This window comes from Grammomys surdaster, unplaced genomic scaffold (assembly GCF_004785775.1).
Source record: "Grammomys surdaster isolate TR1022 unplaced genomic scaffold, NIH_TR_1.0 271, whole genome shotgun sequence".
Lineage (NCBI taxonomy): Eukaryota > Metazoa > Chordata > Mammalia > Rodentia > Muridae > Grammomys > Grammomys surdaster.
This window is the reverse complement of record NW_021604712.1, coordinates 7,627,658-7,646,001: the sequence shown is the minus strand read 5'-3', so window position 1 is coordinate 7,646,001 and position 18,344 is coordinate 7,627,658. Positions and strand designations below refer to the sequence as shown.

The following is an 18,344-nucleotide window of genomic DNA, read 5'->3' as shown; positions in this document are numbered from 1 at the left end:
AGGCCCTTTACATAGCTCAGCCAGACATCACCAGTGCTTGCTCCCAGCAGATTCAATTAGCATTTATTGACTTTACCTCTGTCATTGTGTCTGTTTTTAACAAAAGAATCAAAGCACCACACTGATTTCACACACACACACACACACACACACACACACAATGTTTAAGCAAATTCAGCTACGTGAAGCAGAACATTGAATAACTCAATTTATATTTCTTAGACAAACATACAGCTATTAAAACAGTTTCTAGCAGAAGCACGAATGGGCTACTCTGCTCTTTTAAAAAGGTATCTTGGTGCACAGCCCACTGAATGTAACCCCGGTGGGCTCCGCCTCTGAGATGTCACTTTTTCTTTCTTTCTTTTCTTTTCTTTTTTTCTTCTTTCACAGCAGTTCTAAGGCCATCAGTGGGATGTGGCTCAGTTAGAACATCCGCATGGCATCTCTGGCAGCACGTAAAGTGGGTATCTCCCGGTCAGGAGGTAGAGGCAAGAGGATCAGAACTTTGAAGTCATCCTGTTCTACACAGCTAGTTCAAAGCCAGTCTGGGGTAAAGGTGGCATTGACCTGGGAGAAAGGAAGGAAAAAGGGAAGGGAGAAAGGAGGGATGAACGGATGGATGGACGGAAGGAGTGAATGAGTGAGTTAGCTCTCAAGGGACAGTCTTCGGGGACACTAATAGGAGAGGATAGCTCTCCCTGTGTGAGGCCTGTGCCTCAGAAGCTGTAAGTTTGTGCTGTCAGTGCCTCTCTCGGTGTGGCCTGTTGATGTCAGCACCGGGGGTGGGGGGGAGGGTGGGAAGGACAGCTCTTCCTCAGTGCCGACTCTCCAAACATCTCTGCAGAAGGCTAACTTTAGTTTCATAAAGTTGTTTCCAGAACTTTGTTTCAAAACTTACGTTTAAAAGAAGGATGACTCTCCCCAGCTGTTGTCAGTAAATATGAAACCCGAAGTGTCACTATACTATTAGGGCATAAAATTTAAAGGTGACTTTTATCTCTAAAAGGTTATAATTGGGGAAAATTTGAAAAATAGGAAACAATATAAAGAAAACCTGGAAGCATCCCCATTTTTCTTTGACTTAAAGCTATTTTAAATTCTATTGTAATGTTATTTAATATATAAATTATACTGCTACACATAAAGTATGGATTCTTTTTAAAGAAAAATACAGTTTCTACTCTTATATTACTGCTTTTACTTATTTTTTAAATGCGTTAGGTTGTTTTGTTTTAGTTACCTAACTATATTGTATTACTTTTTTTTTTTTTTTGAAATGGCCTCATATAGCCCAGGCTGGCCTCAAACTTTGTATGTAGCCAAGGATGACCCTGATTGCTAGTTCTCCTGTAATTCTGGGTTTGCAGGTGTGCACCACTACACTTAGTTCATGTGGTGCTGAGGCTTGAACCTGGGGCTTAATACGTGGGAGTCAAGCACTCCACCAACTGACCTGTGTCACCAGTCCACGCTGGATGATCAGACTTCAAGGTTATCCTCCCTACAGAGGGATTTTGAGGCTAACATAGGAAAAATATCTGTCAAAGTATAGATGGCCTAGCTTTTACTGCTTGGATTTCTGCCTTGTCTCCTTGAGTGCTGGAACCATCAGTAAGATGAGGCAGGGCTAAGGATCCACCACCCTGTTTCCTATTTCACACCCCTTTGCATCACTTCAGTTGGAATTATAAGCAAATGCCTTTTGTGAGGATGATAGCTCTGGGGTGGAAGATCTCTCTCTATCAACAAGAGAAGCATCTTGGGGAAGGACCTGTAGGACAGTTTGTTGGACAGAGTTCCACCTCCCCCCACTGCCGTCCCCCACTAACTTAATGCTGCCAGGGAAAATGAGCTAAGCCAAATCCCTAGCAGGAAGGGGCCAGAGTAGGGCCTGGGGAAACTTGCCTAAATCTTATCACTTACTTCTCATTCTTCCTGGGAATTTGCAACTATTTGCCCAATTGTCTCTTCCCTAGGGAGAAGAGACTTCAATCACCAAAGAGGTAGGATGGACATCTCCCCCTGGGTTGTGCAGCTTCTAGAAGCCATCTGTTGAACAGAGTGAACTGAGACCTCATCAAACTGTCTCAAAGACTTACACTGTCAGTAAATTCTAACGCTACAGCGAATGAATTAGCACCAAGCCATGCTGACTTCAGCTGGTGTCAAATGAGCTGCATTGGGACACTCCTAAATATGTATGCAGGGGAGTTTGGGTGGGTCACAAAATTAGACCTGCTCTGTTAAACCCAGGGCAGGCATTCCTGCTTATAAAGGAGGAAAAGAAATTAGGTTCCGGTAGGAAGATTAAGCTCGTAAGGGAGAGACCTCTGACTGCCTGCCGGCATGCTTGCCCCCCCCCCCCCCCCCCCGTGGCTCACTGCCTGTTCCTCTCTGTGCTCTGCTGGGTGGAGTAAGCAGGCTGAGAGCACTCTAGGCTTCTGTGTGCTGTCTCCCACACAGAGGACTGGAAGAGTTTTTGTTGAGTTATCACAACTGTCAAACGTGTGTCCCATCCCTTCCCTCAAAACAATGGCTCTTCCTCAAAGGTCCTAAGTTGTAAGGTCATGTGGGGTATCTGTGGGTTAAAGTGACCCTGGAAAAGTCCCTAGAATAAGCTTCTTGCCAAGGCCAGCTGAGGCCCTTGTGCAGATGTAGAAAGGCCAAGGCCAGTTGCATGGAGATGAGATCCTCGAGTTAGCAGAGTTGAATTATGGACTGAATGAAATAGGAGAGCGAGCCTGCTACCTCTTCGTGCAGTTAATTCAACCGAAAGACAGGGGATAGTTTGTTATTTAAAAATAAAATCCTATCACACCCACACCTGTCATTTCTGTCCCCCACAAGACCAGAGTCATATTCCCAGTGCCCACTTGGGCAGCCCTGAGATCTTCCGTGGCTTCTAAAGACAAGGCATTTGGGCCGTGTGCATCTCTATTTTCTTAAAGACCTAAAAATGGTTGGCAGATGCAAACGATGTGTTTCCCCCCCCCCCCCGCCCACATATTCCTTTCTTTCTGACTCAAGCAGCTTAACCAGAGAGAAAACGTTTATTTTTAAAATATATTAAAAGATAGTTGAGCTATGCAGGAAAATGTTTGTAATGTGAAACCAACACCTTTGACGTTGTTATCCAATGTCAGAAACAAAAGATGAGCAGCACAGGTGACGTCCCTCTAGCTGTCTGGAATTTGACATTGGCCCATGCTTATGTTTGGTTTTTCATGTTCCAAGCTTCACACGAAGTTCCCTATGATCACGCATTTATGCAATTTCTTTTTTAACTTTTTAAATTATAATTTACTATTCTACCTTAGTATATTTGTTATTTTTTACTCTGCATATTTAAATGATTGCTTTTATGTTTTTCTTTTTATTAAAAATAGATTTTTTTCCTCACATAATCATAATGTATCTTGATTACAGTTTTCCCTTTCTCTACCCCTCCCAGTTCCTCCCCACCTCCCCTCCCATCCGGATCCACTCCCCTTCTGTCTCTCTTTAGAAAACAGGCATATCACCCTTGACTCTTACTTTAACTTTATTAGATATTGCTGAAGTGTCTATGGAGAATCACACCAACTTAAATACCCACCATCAATGGACAAAACTCTATAATGGTTCTTTTTATTCCCTCTTTGGCATCATCTTGATAGCATCAGAGGAGAATTTTTAATAAAGTTGTGCTCTTTGGTCTTTGTTTGCATCTCCAGCTACTAACGAGGCGGAGCCTCTCATTGGCTAGTTTTCTTTCAGCTCTTTGAATGACTGTCTGCTTCTGACCACTCTTGTACCAGGAGGTTGGAGGCTGGAAGCCGTTGCCATTGCTATCATTACCTCTGAGGTGTTCCTAACGTGTTCTGAGTGCTAACTCTTGGGAAGAGACACCGGAGACACCTCCCCTCGCTCTGTATTCTTTGCTTATGGTTAAACTTCGCTGCAAAGCCGTTGGTCATTTTCATACAGCTGGTTACATTTCTCCAGCAGTCTGGTTGTGGGGAGCTTGACTCAAGAAATAAGTTTCCCCAGCTCCAGCCCGGAAGGCTGCCCCTCAACATTTTCATAGGAGAACCCCAAGTTCTTAAATGTTTTGGGATTAATTTATTCTGTTTTGTAGGAGCTAAATTCCATTCTCTTTCATTTGCAAAAGTGTGGTCCTAATGTCATCTATTGAGCAGGTCATCACTGGCCCTCTGAGGACAGTCCATTGGCAACCAAGTAGTGAGGCCCCTGCCTTTCCCATTGGTCTACTTGACACCCCAGGGTGAAAGATGCGCTGTCTTCATCATTATAGTTCCACAGAGATCATAAAGCAGAGTCTTCCACTTCATTCCTTAGACTTATTTTGTCCATTTGTAGTATCCCTTTAATCTTTACCCTTCCCTCAACTTTGCTCTGACTGAGAATTAACAATAAAATGCCACAACTTCAGCAAAAGAAGGAAATTAAGCAAAAGCTAGGCAATTATACACTTGCCATACTTTTTAAAAATACTACTTTTCAACACATGCTTGCACACACAGGGTTTATGAACTAGTGTTCAAATCGTACATTTGTGTCCTGGATCCCCTCGAACGTCCATCTTAAATGTCAGAGTGTCCCTAGAGAACCCCCTGAGGGCACTGAGGCCAGCACAGCCTGGCTCTAAGAACGAAGCATTCTGTCTCTACTTCAAAGGAGACTTTGTTTGCCGGTGACATTTCTGTAACCTCATGATGATTCATTGGTGTTCCGCAGTGTGTCCAGATTGAGACGTTCTTGTATGGATCACAGGACAAGAAGACCATGGCCACCCAGCACACCATAGACACACTGTCCAAGTGAGTCAGCTTCCCTTACGTTTTCTCTGAATGTCATATCCCTCCACCATTCTGAACCTGAGGCTGGTATTAGAAGATTCTTTCAGAGTTTCACTGTCCTCTAATAACTTATGTAGTGAAATGTAGAATAGGTCCTCTGAGAAGCCAGCCATAAACAGTCCTTGCCCTAATATTCAAAAAGTATTTATTCTTTAATATGTTGGCTTTCGTCATCCCATAGACCAGCCCTTGCAGGTTAACACACTTGCTGGAGAATGAAGGCCTTGCCTCTAGAGCCTTGGGCTTCTCCTCTCGTGGGTGGATGTCAGAGCGTCACAACTGTACCTTGAAGACTGGCCCTAATGTCTTTCCTTAGCAGAAAGCCCGGCACTACCAGGGGAGGGCCCCCATTTCACAGAGTGGGTATTCCCTGAGAACCTATGGGCTTAGGGTCAAGTCCAGGTCAGGAAATTACAGCAGTGGCTTTCACCGGAGGCACAGACCCACCAGAAAGGGTACTAAGCCCTTTTAGGGCTGAGTAGTTCTCTCCTCAGAACTTGACAGTCTTCTCCACTCTCACCCCATTGATGACCTACCTAAGACCTGATTTGCCTCAGCTTGATGAGCATGGCTACAAGGCATGAGAGAGGAGAAACACGCCTTGTGTTTGATGTTCTTGTGCCATGGTTCTTCTCTCGTCTGCATCCCCTCCTGAGGCTTCTTCCCAGTGGGCAAAGGCTGGTGGGAGCTGGGATGATCTGAGGGCCCTCACTCACCCATCTCCTTTCTACATACAGGATTTCCGAGGCTCCCGTGAAGTCAAAGCAATCACTGAAAGCCAAAGTAGCATTCTGTACCAGTGCCCCCCAGCACACGATGCCAGGCAAGGCCAGGCACAATGTAGCAGACTGATGCCCCCATGTGCCGCCCCAAAGAAAGCTCCAAGAAGACTTGGCACTGCTTTTAGGAGGCTGAACAAACCTCTTTCCAGCTTGAAGGTGGGGTTTAGCAGTCACTGCAGATTTTTAAGGCTGCCTGCTTCAGAATGCAACGGCAGTTCCATGAATCTTCCACATCCCAATTGTGATCACCCTTCAGGGTGATGCGGTGTTTTGGTTATTTTCTTTCACCAAGGAGAATTTCCGCTGTCATCCCCGCTGTGGCCGAAACACTCTTCCGAAGCTGGAGCTTCTTTAACAGGAAAGGAGACTCACCTGATGACAGGCAGGGCTCCTGCCCGATCCAGAGCCACATCTGGGGCAGTGAGACCCTGCAACAAGCCTCCCTTATAGGAAAGTAATAGTAACTGAGAAGAAAATACCAATAAAGAGAAACCTGTGCTAATATCAGCCTGTGTGTTTAAAATAAAGACTGGAGCTGGCCATGCAGCTCCGTGACAGAGCGCTTGCCTGGGCTCCATGAAGCCTGTTATGGTTTAAATGCGAAACGGCCTTCAGAGGCTCATGCATTTGAACACTTGGTCCCCATTGCTGAGAGGCCTTGAAGTAGGAGTCTAGTTGAATGAACTGGGTCACTGGAGATGGGCCTTGAGGTCTCTTAGCCTTAGTTCCATTCTCTATCCATTCTCTGCTTCCTGATGGCAGACTCAGTGTGACTAGCTGCCTGATGCCTCTGCTACCTGCCTTCCCATCATTATCTGTGTATCTGTGTATGTATATATAAATAGCACGCACATACACCCCTACCTGCCTTCCACCTAGAAGCCAAGATAAATCCTTGGCTTCTTATTGGTTGTTTGAGCAACCAGCATTATTTTTCTCACTGTAGGGTTCAAGAGAATATCGTGGAAAACAGGCACTGAGATAGGCCCACTGCCATGGTCAGACTGACTGCAGGTCTTGTGTGTTTGGTCTTGATCTACAGACATGATATGGAAGAGTGTGGAATTATGGGCAGTGGGGGTGGGGGGTTCCTCGGAACCTGAAGGCAGATCTCAGTAGACTATCCTGCAGGGGTTCTAAAAGACCAGAATGCTAAGACAAATCCTGACAACAGAGGAGGATAAGGACTCTGTTAGACCTGGGCTACATTGTCCTACATTATATGTATGTGCCAAGACCTCAAACACACCTAGAGTAAGGGACTAATACGTTTGGTGGGTGAAACTCTAGGCAGAATAGCAGTCAGCTGTGGTGTAGTTGCTCCTCACTGTCCTTATCCAGAGAGCTGCAAGTGGAGCAGAGGGGTGGAGGATGCAGCCCTTGGTGGGGAAGGAATGAACTTAAAATTGGAGATAGGGTAGGTACAGAAGCAGCCTGCTTGTTACAGCAATTAGAAAGAAATCTAGCGTTCTGCACTGGGACAAAGGAGTGCTGTCCTGAGGGCAGAACCCCACCCACTAAAGGCTTCGGTTCTGGAAAATGCAAATGTACTTGAAAGTTGTCAAGTGAGCCTGGACTGAGAAGGCAGGGGTCCCTGCTTAGAAATGAAGACGTGGAAGTAGAGACCTGTGCCACTCTGGTCCGGCCCAAGTGGGCCAGATTGTATCTCAAAGGGGCAGCAGGACATGACATTATCCACAGGGCACTGATTGTGCAAACATGCAAAACTCAAGTTGGCACCAAGGTTCTGAAAAGCACTGAGGCCATTGTGTGAAGCTGCAACAGGGAAGGCTGAGCTGTGACGGAGACTGCAAGACGCTGGTGACACCAGGCCCACACGTGAGGCATCAGCTGAAGGCCTCTGCGGCAGACTCATGCTGTCCTATGAAAGACTGGGCTCCAGGCTGCAGAACTGTAGCAACAGGAATACCCAAGCTCTTCAGAGCCTAGATGGTTTCACTGTGAGCCTCAGGTACATAGAGCTAAAGGGTCTGGTATCTGGCCTGCTGGGTTTTGATCTTACTTTGGTTTGACTTTCCCTTGCTTTGGCCTGATTCCTCCCTTTTAGAATGGGAAAACTCACTCAGTGCTACTCACGTTGGAAGTATGACTTCCTCCTGGGACTGAATACATGTTGCATTATGAAATGGCCATGGGCCTATGGAGACAGGGCCAAAATGCTGTGGTTTGATTGTGAAATCTCCCCCTACACAGTTGTGTGTTTGAATATTTTGTCCCAGGGTAGGGTGGGCCTTGAGGTGATGCCCAGCTAGAGGAAGTGGGTCAATGGAGGGTGAGCCTTCAGGTTTCATCACCCCACTCCACATCCCGTCTATGCTTTGCTTCCTGACTGGATGCAGTGTGACCAACCACCTAAAGTTACTGCTGATCTGCCCTCACTGCCATGATGGGCTGTATCCCCTCAAACTGGAAGCCAGAACAAGTCCTTCTTTCTTGTTTCTTGTCAAGTATTTGATCACAACCATGAAAAAAGTAACTAACACGAGGATCTCTGACCTCCAGAGCGGCAAACAAATAAAATGAAGACCATTCCAAGGGTAACCTGGAGCCTGAAAGGGTGTGTTGGTGAAGGTGCATCTCTCTGTTAATGAACTCTGTTACATTTTTTTTTCTGAGCACCTAGTATATTGTTAGGCCTGTGTGAGAAAACTGAGGCTGAGGCAGCAAACACAACACACACAGTCTCGTCTTCTCAGGCTTATAAATCCAGTGCATCGCTGGATGATGGCGCTGAGGCCCTCGTGGATGGACTTGGGAAGAGGACACTGACTCGCCACTTCCTTGTCTCTCGTGGTCGCTATCCTAGGCAGAGCAGGCAGCTGCTACAAGAACGTGCATACCCTCTAGTGCCACAACCAGAGTGGCCTTCATTCTTCTCAGGGGCCACCACAGTTGGGTGAGGGTGGCAAAGCTAAGCAGTAAGCTTGAGTTCTTTCTCCTAGCTATAGAGAGTTCAGTGCTGGAGACAAGGTACATACAGCACCCATGGGGTAGGGGTTGCTGGTCCAGGCAGGTCTGTCCCTTCTTCCCCTCTTTCTCTTATCCCATGACTCATGCCAATGAGCCCACAGGCCATTGCTAAGAGGGTAATAAAACTGAAGTATAACCCTTTTGTGTCACATCCATTTGTTCAGAGTGACACAAGAAGAAGAAAGAAAATAAGCATGATAGAGTGGTGGCAGGGCCCTCTCTCTGTTTCCTTGGGAGTATGGCAGCTCAGCAGGCAAACCATCTTTGTTTATGCCTCTTCTCCCAGACTCAGGGCTGTGGGGTGGCAGCAAGGCACACAATTACTTGTGGCCATTGAAGAGTATGCTGTCTAACTGAAGATATGTGTTTCAACATCGCTAGTGGGAAACGATTCTTAAAAACAGAGGCTGCCAGAGGCTTCCTGTAACCTTACATCTGGAGTCTTACCCCTCAGTGACATGTAGCGATAGACTGAAGGGTGATTAGATCACAAGGCGGCAGCAGCAGGATAAGGAGCACTGGCTGGTAGGATCGATGTCCTTATAAAGAAGAGACCCAAGAGAAAACATCTCTCTTTTCTCTATGAAGACAGCAGTAAGATGGCTGTCTACAGGCCTGCCACAAGCAAATCTGTGAGCATACTTGGCTTGTATTCTCCGACCTCCAGACCTCAGAAATAAACCCGCGTTGCTGAAGCCACCCAGCAGCACAGTCAAAGACACTCGAGGTTCTGGGAATATAGTTTAGAGTCACAGAAAATAAACTCCTCTTTAAATGTTAGCTCCTGCCCCAGGAGGGGCAAGCTGACCAGCATAAAGAATGGGTGTGCTGGTTGGTTTGGGCTTTGTTCTGTTTTTTTTTTTTTTTTGTCAGCTCAGCATAGGGAAGGGTCATCTGGAGGAAGAACTCTGAGTTGAGAAAATGCCTCCATCAGTTGATCTGCATGCATGTCTCTGGAGGGATCTCCTTGATTAATAATTAACATGGGTGGTGCCATCCCCAGGTAGCTATAAGGAATATTCTGGAAGGTATAAGCAAGGTGGCCGAACGCGAGTCAGAGAGCAAACTGGTTAGCAGCACTCTTCCACAGGTCTCTGCTTCAGCTCCTGTCTCCAGGTTCCTGCCCTGCTTGAGGTCCTGCTTTGACTTCCCTCGGTGATACACTATGACCTGTGCGTGTAAAGCCAAATAAACCTTTTCCTCCTGGGTCACTTTTGGTCATTGTTTTATCACAGCAACAGAAAAGTAATCAATGCAATGAGTCTTAGTAATATCTTCCACTGACTACCGTACCTCTCACAACTGAGAAGAAATACAACTATTCATGTTTTTATTTTTGTTAATTAAAGGACAGATTATAGACAGATGATAGTCACCCACCCCTTGTTTCAAGCATATCTGTATCTGTAAGATACTGAGAATTGGCCATCAGTAACCTTAGAAACTGTGCTTTCAGTAACCAGTTGCCCAGCTTCAGCCCAAGACAACGCTGGTTTCAGCACTAAATAACTGTACCATGATACCCTCCTCCATCCTGGGCAGAATGGATGGCTGTCTCATCCTGCTGGCAACATATTCCGGCCTGTGATGACATTTACCGCCAAATGGTATCCACTTGGATACAAGCTAGTTAGTGCATGCTTCCTAGTTTGTACCTATAGTGTGAAGTTCTGATCTCAGGAGAAACTGGAGAATGTTTGTGACCCATCCAGTAATTCATGGCTACCATCAAAACATGGAGAGAAACCCAGGCTGGTTTTCATTAATGTCAGAAGAAACCACACAGAAACTAGCCAGAAAACATTCTCTTTAAGAACAATACAGGTTTTTTCCCCCTCAGATCTTTATTTCTACACATTCTTGTGACAGTTCTCTTTGTAGGGAACAGGTTAGCAAAATAAGCTTCTTAGATAGTTCTAAATAAACACTTTAAAGCAAACTATCAAAACAACCAGTGGAAAGCTAAGAAACATTCAGTGTCTTGTAGTCTCAACAATAACAAACTGGGAGAGACTGGGTCCCTCCCTGCCCTACCACAGTGTTGATTTGACTCCAGAGTGACTGATTTCAAATACCTCAGGGAGCTTTGGTGGGGGGTGGGGGACAGGGAGGGGGGTGACCTGCTACAATGTCAAGGGTAAAAGCCCTACCCTTAGTGAGGTGGAGACACAGTAACCCATGACAGCTGAGGACTTCTCCTTCCTGGTAAGCTCTTCAAACAGAACATTGACTTGATGGGGATTCCAACTTAGAAATTTCATTCTAAGATATTTACTTTTCAAAGTAGAAGTGGCACGATATTTAGAACCTGCTCACACCAGTGTCTGTGGACAAGTTCATGAACTAGGACAATGGCATCCAGCTAAGCCCACTTAGACTCATAATAAACTTGACATTGTCACCGTGTCTTGCATTATTACACCAAGGCTGTACCACCTCAGCCACGTTCTAATAAGTCACTGTGTTTTCTGATTACTGTAAAAATAAGTGAGCACATCTCTGACAGTATTAGAGATGACAAGCCCCGGCCGTCACTCCTGTCTCAGCCTGACAACCCAGAGTTCACTTGGCAGGTGGGTGACAAAGGCTTTCCGTTCAAATCGGCCTCCTTCCTGTACCCTGATGCTAGGCTTTTGAAAAGATCATCTTAAGCCATTCTGCATTTCTCTTTCACTTAGCAATAAAAAAATAAATCTCACTCTCCTTTGCTCACCTGCTGGGACTGGAGGGGAAGATGTGCCCTGTGAAACACATGGGGAAGGAGGACCTCCTGTACCGTGCTCCTACCCTACCTGACGATGGCATCCCCTAGGATCCTTATTCCTCAGTGCCCCACAGGCAGGTTTGTGGCCTGGGTTCAAAAGCACAGCTCAGACCCATGAAAGTTGCTATTCTGCGCTTATAGAATGCTGCACTGTAGAGGCCCTTTTTCTTTTTATGTGATGCCAAATCTTCAGAGATGGGAGCTTTAAAAACAGTGTCCCTGTGTAAAAGAATGATTCCAAATGAGCACACTCATTAAATTCAGTGGTGCACAGCTTCAGGTTCATAATCGGTGGCCCACAAGAGTGGGGCCTTTGTCATCTGTCAGTCTGCCATGGGGGCCTGGATGCTGGATTGCATGGGAAGCACCTGGTTCCTTCCCCCTAAATACTACCTAAATTCGACTTAAATACCCCCGCCATCATTTCTATTCAAAGTGCAAAAGTGTTTGTGAGGTTTGTATATGGCTGTTGCTTTTTTATCCTTAATTCTAGGAGCTCAGAAAATCCTACAAAGGAAGTCTGTACGGGGTAGAGAAATGGTGCAGAAGTTAAGAGCACTGGCTGTTCCTCTTGAGCAGCGGCCCTTAACCCTCCAAATACTGAGACCCTTTAATATAATGTCTCAAGTTGTGGTGACCCCCCAACCATAAAATCATGTCATTGACACTTCATAACTGTAATTTTGCCACAGTTATGAATCATAATGTAAATGTCAGTGTTTTCCGATGTTCTTAGGCGATGCCTGTGAAAGGGTCGCGACCCACAGGTTGAGAAACACACTGCCCTAGCAGGAAGTAGCTACTCCAGCTTAGGTCAGGACAGAAAGCTGTCTGCTACCTCACAGCCTAGCAAAGACTTGAAATGATGCTCTGAGCAATTCTCATTCTTGGTGGCCTATATCTGTGGCCAGGGACAGCAAATCTGACCAATCAGGACAGACACATGATCTGAAGCACCAACAACAGACTACAGGTGTCTTTCCATAAATAATTCTTTAAAAAAAAAGATTTATTTATTTTATGTATGTGAGTACACTGTTGCTCTCTTGAGACCCACCAAAGAGGGGATCAGATCCCATTATAGATGGTTGTGAGCCACCATGTGGTTGCTGGGAATTGAACTCAGGACCTCTGGAAGGGAAGTCAGTGCTCTTAACCTCTGAGCCATCTCTCCAGCCCTCCATAAATAATTCTAAGCCCTTTTTTTTTTAAGTTCTGTACATAGAAAGCAATTTATTCAATTTGAAAATATTAAATCTCTGATAAGTAACTTTTTCTTAAAGAAATCATCTAGAAGATTTTTTTTCCAAACATGCAGTCTTGCTTACTATCCATAATCTCTGTTTTAAAGACTTAGGAAAGAGAAAAACCTACCTATTTTCCTTTTCCAGTGTTAGTTTACTGTTTGATATTAGCACATGCAAACACTACCTATCCTTAAATATATTATTATAATCTGGTTAATGTTAAAGTGTCTTGCATATAGATAAACAGTAGAACAGATATAAATCACGCCTGTGACCTGGTGCAAAACTTATATAAACTGTCTCCACGCGTGGGGAGAAAAGTTTAGAGAAAGGAACTTCTTGAGACTAAAAAGATGAAAAGAGTCTGTGAAAGTTCCAACTCAAATGTAACACCTCCAACCTTTACAGATGAGTAAAGTTCTAAAGCAAACTAACTCAGCCTAGGCTTCTCTAAATAAAGGTCTTGGTAACCAGCCTCCCCCTCCTCCCCACACTTAGTGAAGGGCTTGTATGTCGGTATTTTGGAGGATTTGTACATTGATGTTTCCAGAGCGCCATTCAGGACAAGACAGTTCCGTTTGTCAAAACCATCCCTCACCCTCCTCCTCTTCCTCATTGTCTAGATAGAGAAGGGCCACTTTCTTCTCATCTGAAGCCACCGACCTTTGGTCTACCATTCTCTGCAGCTGCACCGTCTTGTCAAATCCAGCCTGCTCCATGCCTTTCTCTCCAGGGGTCTGATGTGCATCCCCAGCGGAGGCCTGAGAGCTGGTGCTGGCTACTTGCTCATCCCTACTGTGAGCAATTCTCCAGCCACCATGGTGAGACACACTGTGAGCTTCCACTTCTGACCCTGTGTCTCGGGTCCAGCTGCGGATCGCTCTTGTGTCGCTCAGATCCATCTGGAAAGTAAATGAAGTTTCTTTGGGCCCCAGTGCAATGTGACGCGGTGTGCTACCACCATCTGTTCCCCCACCCAGCCCAGGGGACGCCACGGAACTATCAAGAACAAATGTTTTAGACATGGGTCCACCAGTGACAATGTATTCAGAGGGTTCCTCCTCTGTAGGACCTATTTGAATGTACCTAAAGGATCTGCTGGTATTTGCTGTCACTTCTGCTCCTGTATTGCCCACACTGTCTGGAGGAGACCCAGAAAGGACCCTCTGGAATGTGTTCTCTTTGGTCTCGAGGGTTTCTCTATCTGAGGTGAAATTGTGAGTGGCCTGGGTCATACCTACTGAGCCCTCCACCAGAACCATGCCTTCTGAGTCCCTAAATTCCAGTGTCTCTGGGGCCAGCTGCTTGGCAGCTTGGTGCCTCTGAGGCACGATGTCAATGTGCTGTATGGATGTACTCCTCCCTAAAGACACTTTGGTGTGCTCGGAATCCCCTCCTCTCCACTCTACCTTGTCTGAGATGGGAGCTATGAACTGGATTTCTTCTCTCAACCCTTCTTTGGGGCCTAACTGGAGACGCCTAACAAAAGTCTGAGTACCCACTGACTCTTCAGTTGCAAAGTTACTACCAACCCAGGCTGCCCCAGAAATAGGACCCTGATAATGAATTTCTTTTTCAGTGTGAGACTGCTCAGAGCCAGGCATCCTGCCTCTCCCTGAAATGTCAGCTTCCACAGACAGTGCCGCTGGGCCAGGCTCTTCTGTGTCTCCTGTTTTCTGCCAGGTAGGCACAGAGCCTTGGAAAATGACTTCTGTGGACACTTGGCTTTGACGGGGACCCAGTGTAATGTGCCTCACAGAGCGGCTGGCTCCCTCAGAGCTGACTGCCTTGCTGAAGTCTCCACTTACCTCCACCACCTGTGCGGTGGGTCCTCCGTAGGACACCTGTTCTGTCCTCCACATTTCAGTGGGGCCTAGTTTAACATGCCTTACAGACTGGCTTACGTCCTCCAGCACATGAGACTGTACAAAACCCGTTGGGCTGGTCACTTCCACAGTAGCTGACACGGGGCCCTGGGTAACACGCTGATCCGAGCCGTGTGAAACCCGGTCAGCATCATCCCTCTCATCAGATGGGTTATACAGCTCCCTGGTGGCCCAGCGCTTGAAGAGCATGCCACCAGCAGGCGCCTCCTCTCCATCTTCCCTGTCTGGGCTTCTAGGCATTGGGCTGGCACGCTTGGTAAAGCTCTCTCTTACCACCGACTCCACAGCCCTCTCTATTTCCCCAGCTTCATCCCTACTCAGCTCCTCCAGGTCTAACTGGTCAGCATCTACAGTCTGCGAGAGGTTGACTTCAGCCATCAAGGTCACAGAGCCACCAGCAGAGCTCTGGACTTTCTTTACGTCCACTGAGACACTCCCTGGTTCTCCTTGACTCTGTCTGGTCAGGGCGGACAGCTCTTCCTTCATGCGCTCCGGCAAAGTTTCCTCCAGCTGCCCAATGACCTCCGCCAGCTGGTGCTGGGGCTCACTGGAGAAGACACCCTTGATGGAGGTGTGGAATTCATGTGGTATTTTGATCTCTTTCTCAATGACTGTGGGTTCAGCATGGAGTTCACCACTAGCTTCTTCCTTCAAGTGAGCAGAACCAACGGCACCACCCAGGGAAGTTACTGGAACCTCCAGGACCTTCATGTGCTTCTCTTCCCCCGTGTCACCTCTCACTTTCCTTCTCCAAGTCCCTGGCGCAATTTCGTCTTGCCACGAGTACCGGATGGTGGATTCTTCCTCAATGTGGATCTGCCCATACACCGAGCCATCATCTTCTCTGTCATGGCCCCCAGGGTACTCATCTGGGGTAGACACAAAATAGCTCTGCTCCCCCTCTGAGTCGCCCGCCTCCATCACCTCTTCCACACGAGGGATGTTCTCCTGGGGCTGGTTGGTCCTTTGATGTTGCTGCATTGAGTATGCCATGCGGGTCTCTCCTTCGACATCCTCTTCCTCAACAAACCCCTTGGGGCTGGGAGACATGTCATCAACTTCTTCTACCTGAAAGGGAGTAGAAAACTCTATTTTCCCACCACCTATGTAGCTCATGGGCTCTTCCACGATCTCCACATTTACGACTTTGGCTCTCCCCTCTCTTCCTTTCAGACCGAGGTTGACCATCTCTCCAATCATTGTCTCCGTTGACTTTCCCTTCAGTCCTACTTCCTTGACATCCTTGCTTAGAAGGTAGTCCAGGCCAGCTTCATCAGAAACATCAACATCTTCTGTCAGCTTCGACTCCACGACAATTTCTGTCTTGGTTTTCCTGTCACCAGGAAGCTCTTTCCTGTCCACGTAAGTGACCTTCGTATCTGGGAAAGAACTGACATTCTCTTCAGCACCTGGAGACTGGGTAAACTGCTTAAGGATGGTGGTGACAATGTTTTCGGCTATGGTCTCTGTCATAGAGTCACTCTGCAGAGAGCTGGCAGTGTCCTGGGTATCCGACCGGAACTTTGTCTCTTTGGTCTCTGTCTCTCTTCCCCTACTGTGGCTGACATCCTTCTTCCCAGGTGACTGCAAGTGTATTGTGGACACCTCTGGTCTGTGGCCCCTGGATACGTCTAGACTGATGGGCACTTCTCTTTCCTTTACACTTCTCTCCTTCAGTGCTTCCTTCTCTTTGGCCTTGTCCCTCAAATGCTGGCTTTCTCTCTTTCTTGCATCTCTATCTAACTTGGTCAGCTCTTCCCACCTCAAGTTTCTTTCCTCTGAAGCCTTCTCTTTAGAATCAAACATTTTCTCCTCTGGCTTTAACTTGATGAGCCCTGATCTGTCTCTTTCTTGCTCCTTAGTGGCTTGCACTTCTAGTTTCTTTCCCAGAATGACAGTCCTCTCATTTGACTGAGTGCTGTTCATGGTACCTGCCGCCACATTGCCCGGGTGACCTCTGTATGACTCTCTGGTAATAATGGACTCTGTGGCCCTCCGTGTGTGGGTATCCCCAGTGCCTTCAACTTTGGATCTATAGGGGAATGTTTTCACTTGAGCTTCAGTGTTTCTTAGAAAGTCATGGGTTGTCGTGACTGGTCTTAAACTGGCATGACTGCTGATGGTTTTCTCCAGGGGCTTTTGTTGCGAGGTCGAGGTTGTAGCTGAGGAAGAATATCTGGAGGTCAGGAACTCCCTTCTGGCAGCACTTCCAACAGCTGTGGTTGTCTGTGAGTCAAGGTGCCCTGGCCCTTTAGAGTACAAAGCCGAGCTGTGATTTACAGCTGCCCAAGGTGTTTTTTGCCTTGGAAAGAGATTTTTCTCATTTTTCCTCTGTAATATTGAGTTGGTATAGTGATAGGATGTGTTTCTGGACTCTGTAGAAATGGAACAAACAGTTCATTTAGATGACAGCCATCATTTTTTTTTCATCATAAAAGCACTGCTGTAGGTCAAATCCCATATTATTATAAAATATAGTTATTACAGGAAGGGTCATTTCAAGAGGATATTGTTATTCTCCACATTATCTTTTGGTTGTTTTAGAACTCCTGTCATGGTGAAATATTGACCCATAAACATCTTAGCCTAGCACTCTTCTCAAGCTGCTGATCTCAGAATCCTCCCTCCCTTCAGAGAAATGCCAAGGGTCTGAATGCAAAGGGTGCCGAGCGTGCCAGAGAGGTCAGAGGCATTGGGCTTTCTGGTTAAAGACTCACAATATTATGATATTTCAGAATCTTTAATTTTGGCTTTGTTGAGATAGGTTTGCTTATTTCAGTAGAGAAGAACCCGTAATTACCAAGTGTATAATTACTGGATGGCGAACAGCACACCTCTCCGTCGTGAGGACTTGGTTTATCAGTCCCTCTGCTGAGCCACAGCTATTGAAGTCTTTAGAGTTTCTAAGCTTCCCTGTGTGTCTATACTTGACAATTCATGGTTTCACAAACAAGTCAGTTGTCAGAGATCCCCCTGTCCTAGTGGCATCCTCCTAGAGTCAAGAGGCAGCCTTAGGGCTTTTGGTTTTCCTCAGGATTCCCCTCAGAGAGTGCCATCCTTCAGGTGCACAAACTCCACCAGGGTAGCCAGCTCTTTGGAATGGTAACTGAGTTAGAACATGACCGAGGCATCATCCACTCTGAGAGCATTCCTTAGTGAGCACCATACCCCATCTGTCTGGGCACCTCTCTACTCCTCCCTCATGGCAATGGAAGCCAGAGGTCTCACTGAGACAGGTCCCCAAGATACAGGGAAAGAGACCAGGCTGCAACTTTTTTTTTTTAAACAAAGATTCCATTTTCAGGTTAATATATTGATCCTAACCCAGAAAATGAACCCCCAAGGTCAATAAGAAATATGGAGTGTCACAGAATAGTTTTAGGTCATAGGAAGCAGCCAACAGTATTTCTGGACACATTATAAAAGGCAACTAAGAGCTCTAATACAAATTGATCCATTTATTAGGAAATCATCTTCAGGTTTATTCCATAAATAGTTAATGGGCATCTATGTTATGCAGGAAACAGAACCACTTAGTGAAATAAAGGCTGATTTACAACCAGTAACCTTTATTCCACAGCATCTTTCTGTGGCCTAATACCTAAGTGTTAAAATAAATTTAGTGTATAAATGTGAAGTACGTATGTTGTTTGGGAAGCTTGAAGAACAGTGGATGAGTAAATCAAGCTAACAGAGATACCGACCTGCCTTCTTCCTGACTCTAAATTCATAGCTAGTAAAACATCAGCAAGTCCACACTTAAAAGAATCTCTCTCTCTCTCTCTCTCTCTCTCTCTCTCTCTCTCTCTCTC

At 46.2% G+C, this 18,344-nt stretch overlaps 2 protein-coding genes across 7 annotated transcripts in view; one reads left to right on the top strand and one right to left on the bottom strand.

Moving 5' to 3' along the window:
• Positions 1 to 6,151, top strand: part of Ttc23 (tetratricopeptide repeat domain 23) — an 84,753-nt gene extending 78,602 nt beyond the window's left edge. For all 4 annotated transcript variants that reach the window (XM_028776700.1, XM_028776701.1, XM_028776702.1 and 1 more), the window contains 2 exons: positions 4,741 to 4,823; positions 5,600 to 6,151. In XM_028776700.1, the coding sequence (XP_028632533.1) occupies positions 4,741 to 4,823; positions 5,600 to 5,714 (198 nt within the window). In that variant the 3' untranslated portion in view covers positions 5,715 to 6,151. The remainder of the gene's footprint in view (positions 1 to 4,740; positions 4,824 to 5,599) is intronic.
• A 6,443-nt stretch (positions 6,152 to 12,594) lies between these two features.
• Positions 12,595 to 18,344, bottom strand: part of Synm (synemin) — a 27,221-nt gene continuing 21,471 nt past the window's right edge. Inside the window, exons 4-5 of one of the 3 annotated variants that reach the window (XM_028776734.1) lie at positions 14,455 to 16,907; positions 12,595 to 13,548 (exon numbers count right to left, since the gene is read on the bottom strand). In XM_028776734.1, coding sequence (XP_028632567.1) covers positions 13,228 to 13,548; positions 14,455 to 16,907 — 2,774 coding nt within the window. In that variant the 3' untranslated portion in view covers positions 12,595 to 13,227. Of the gene's footprint in view, positions 16,908 to 18,344 lie in introns of all 3 variants that reach the window. The other 2 variants (XM_028776733.1, XM_028776735.1) reach the window with 2 other exon arrangements.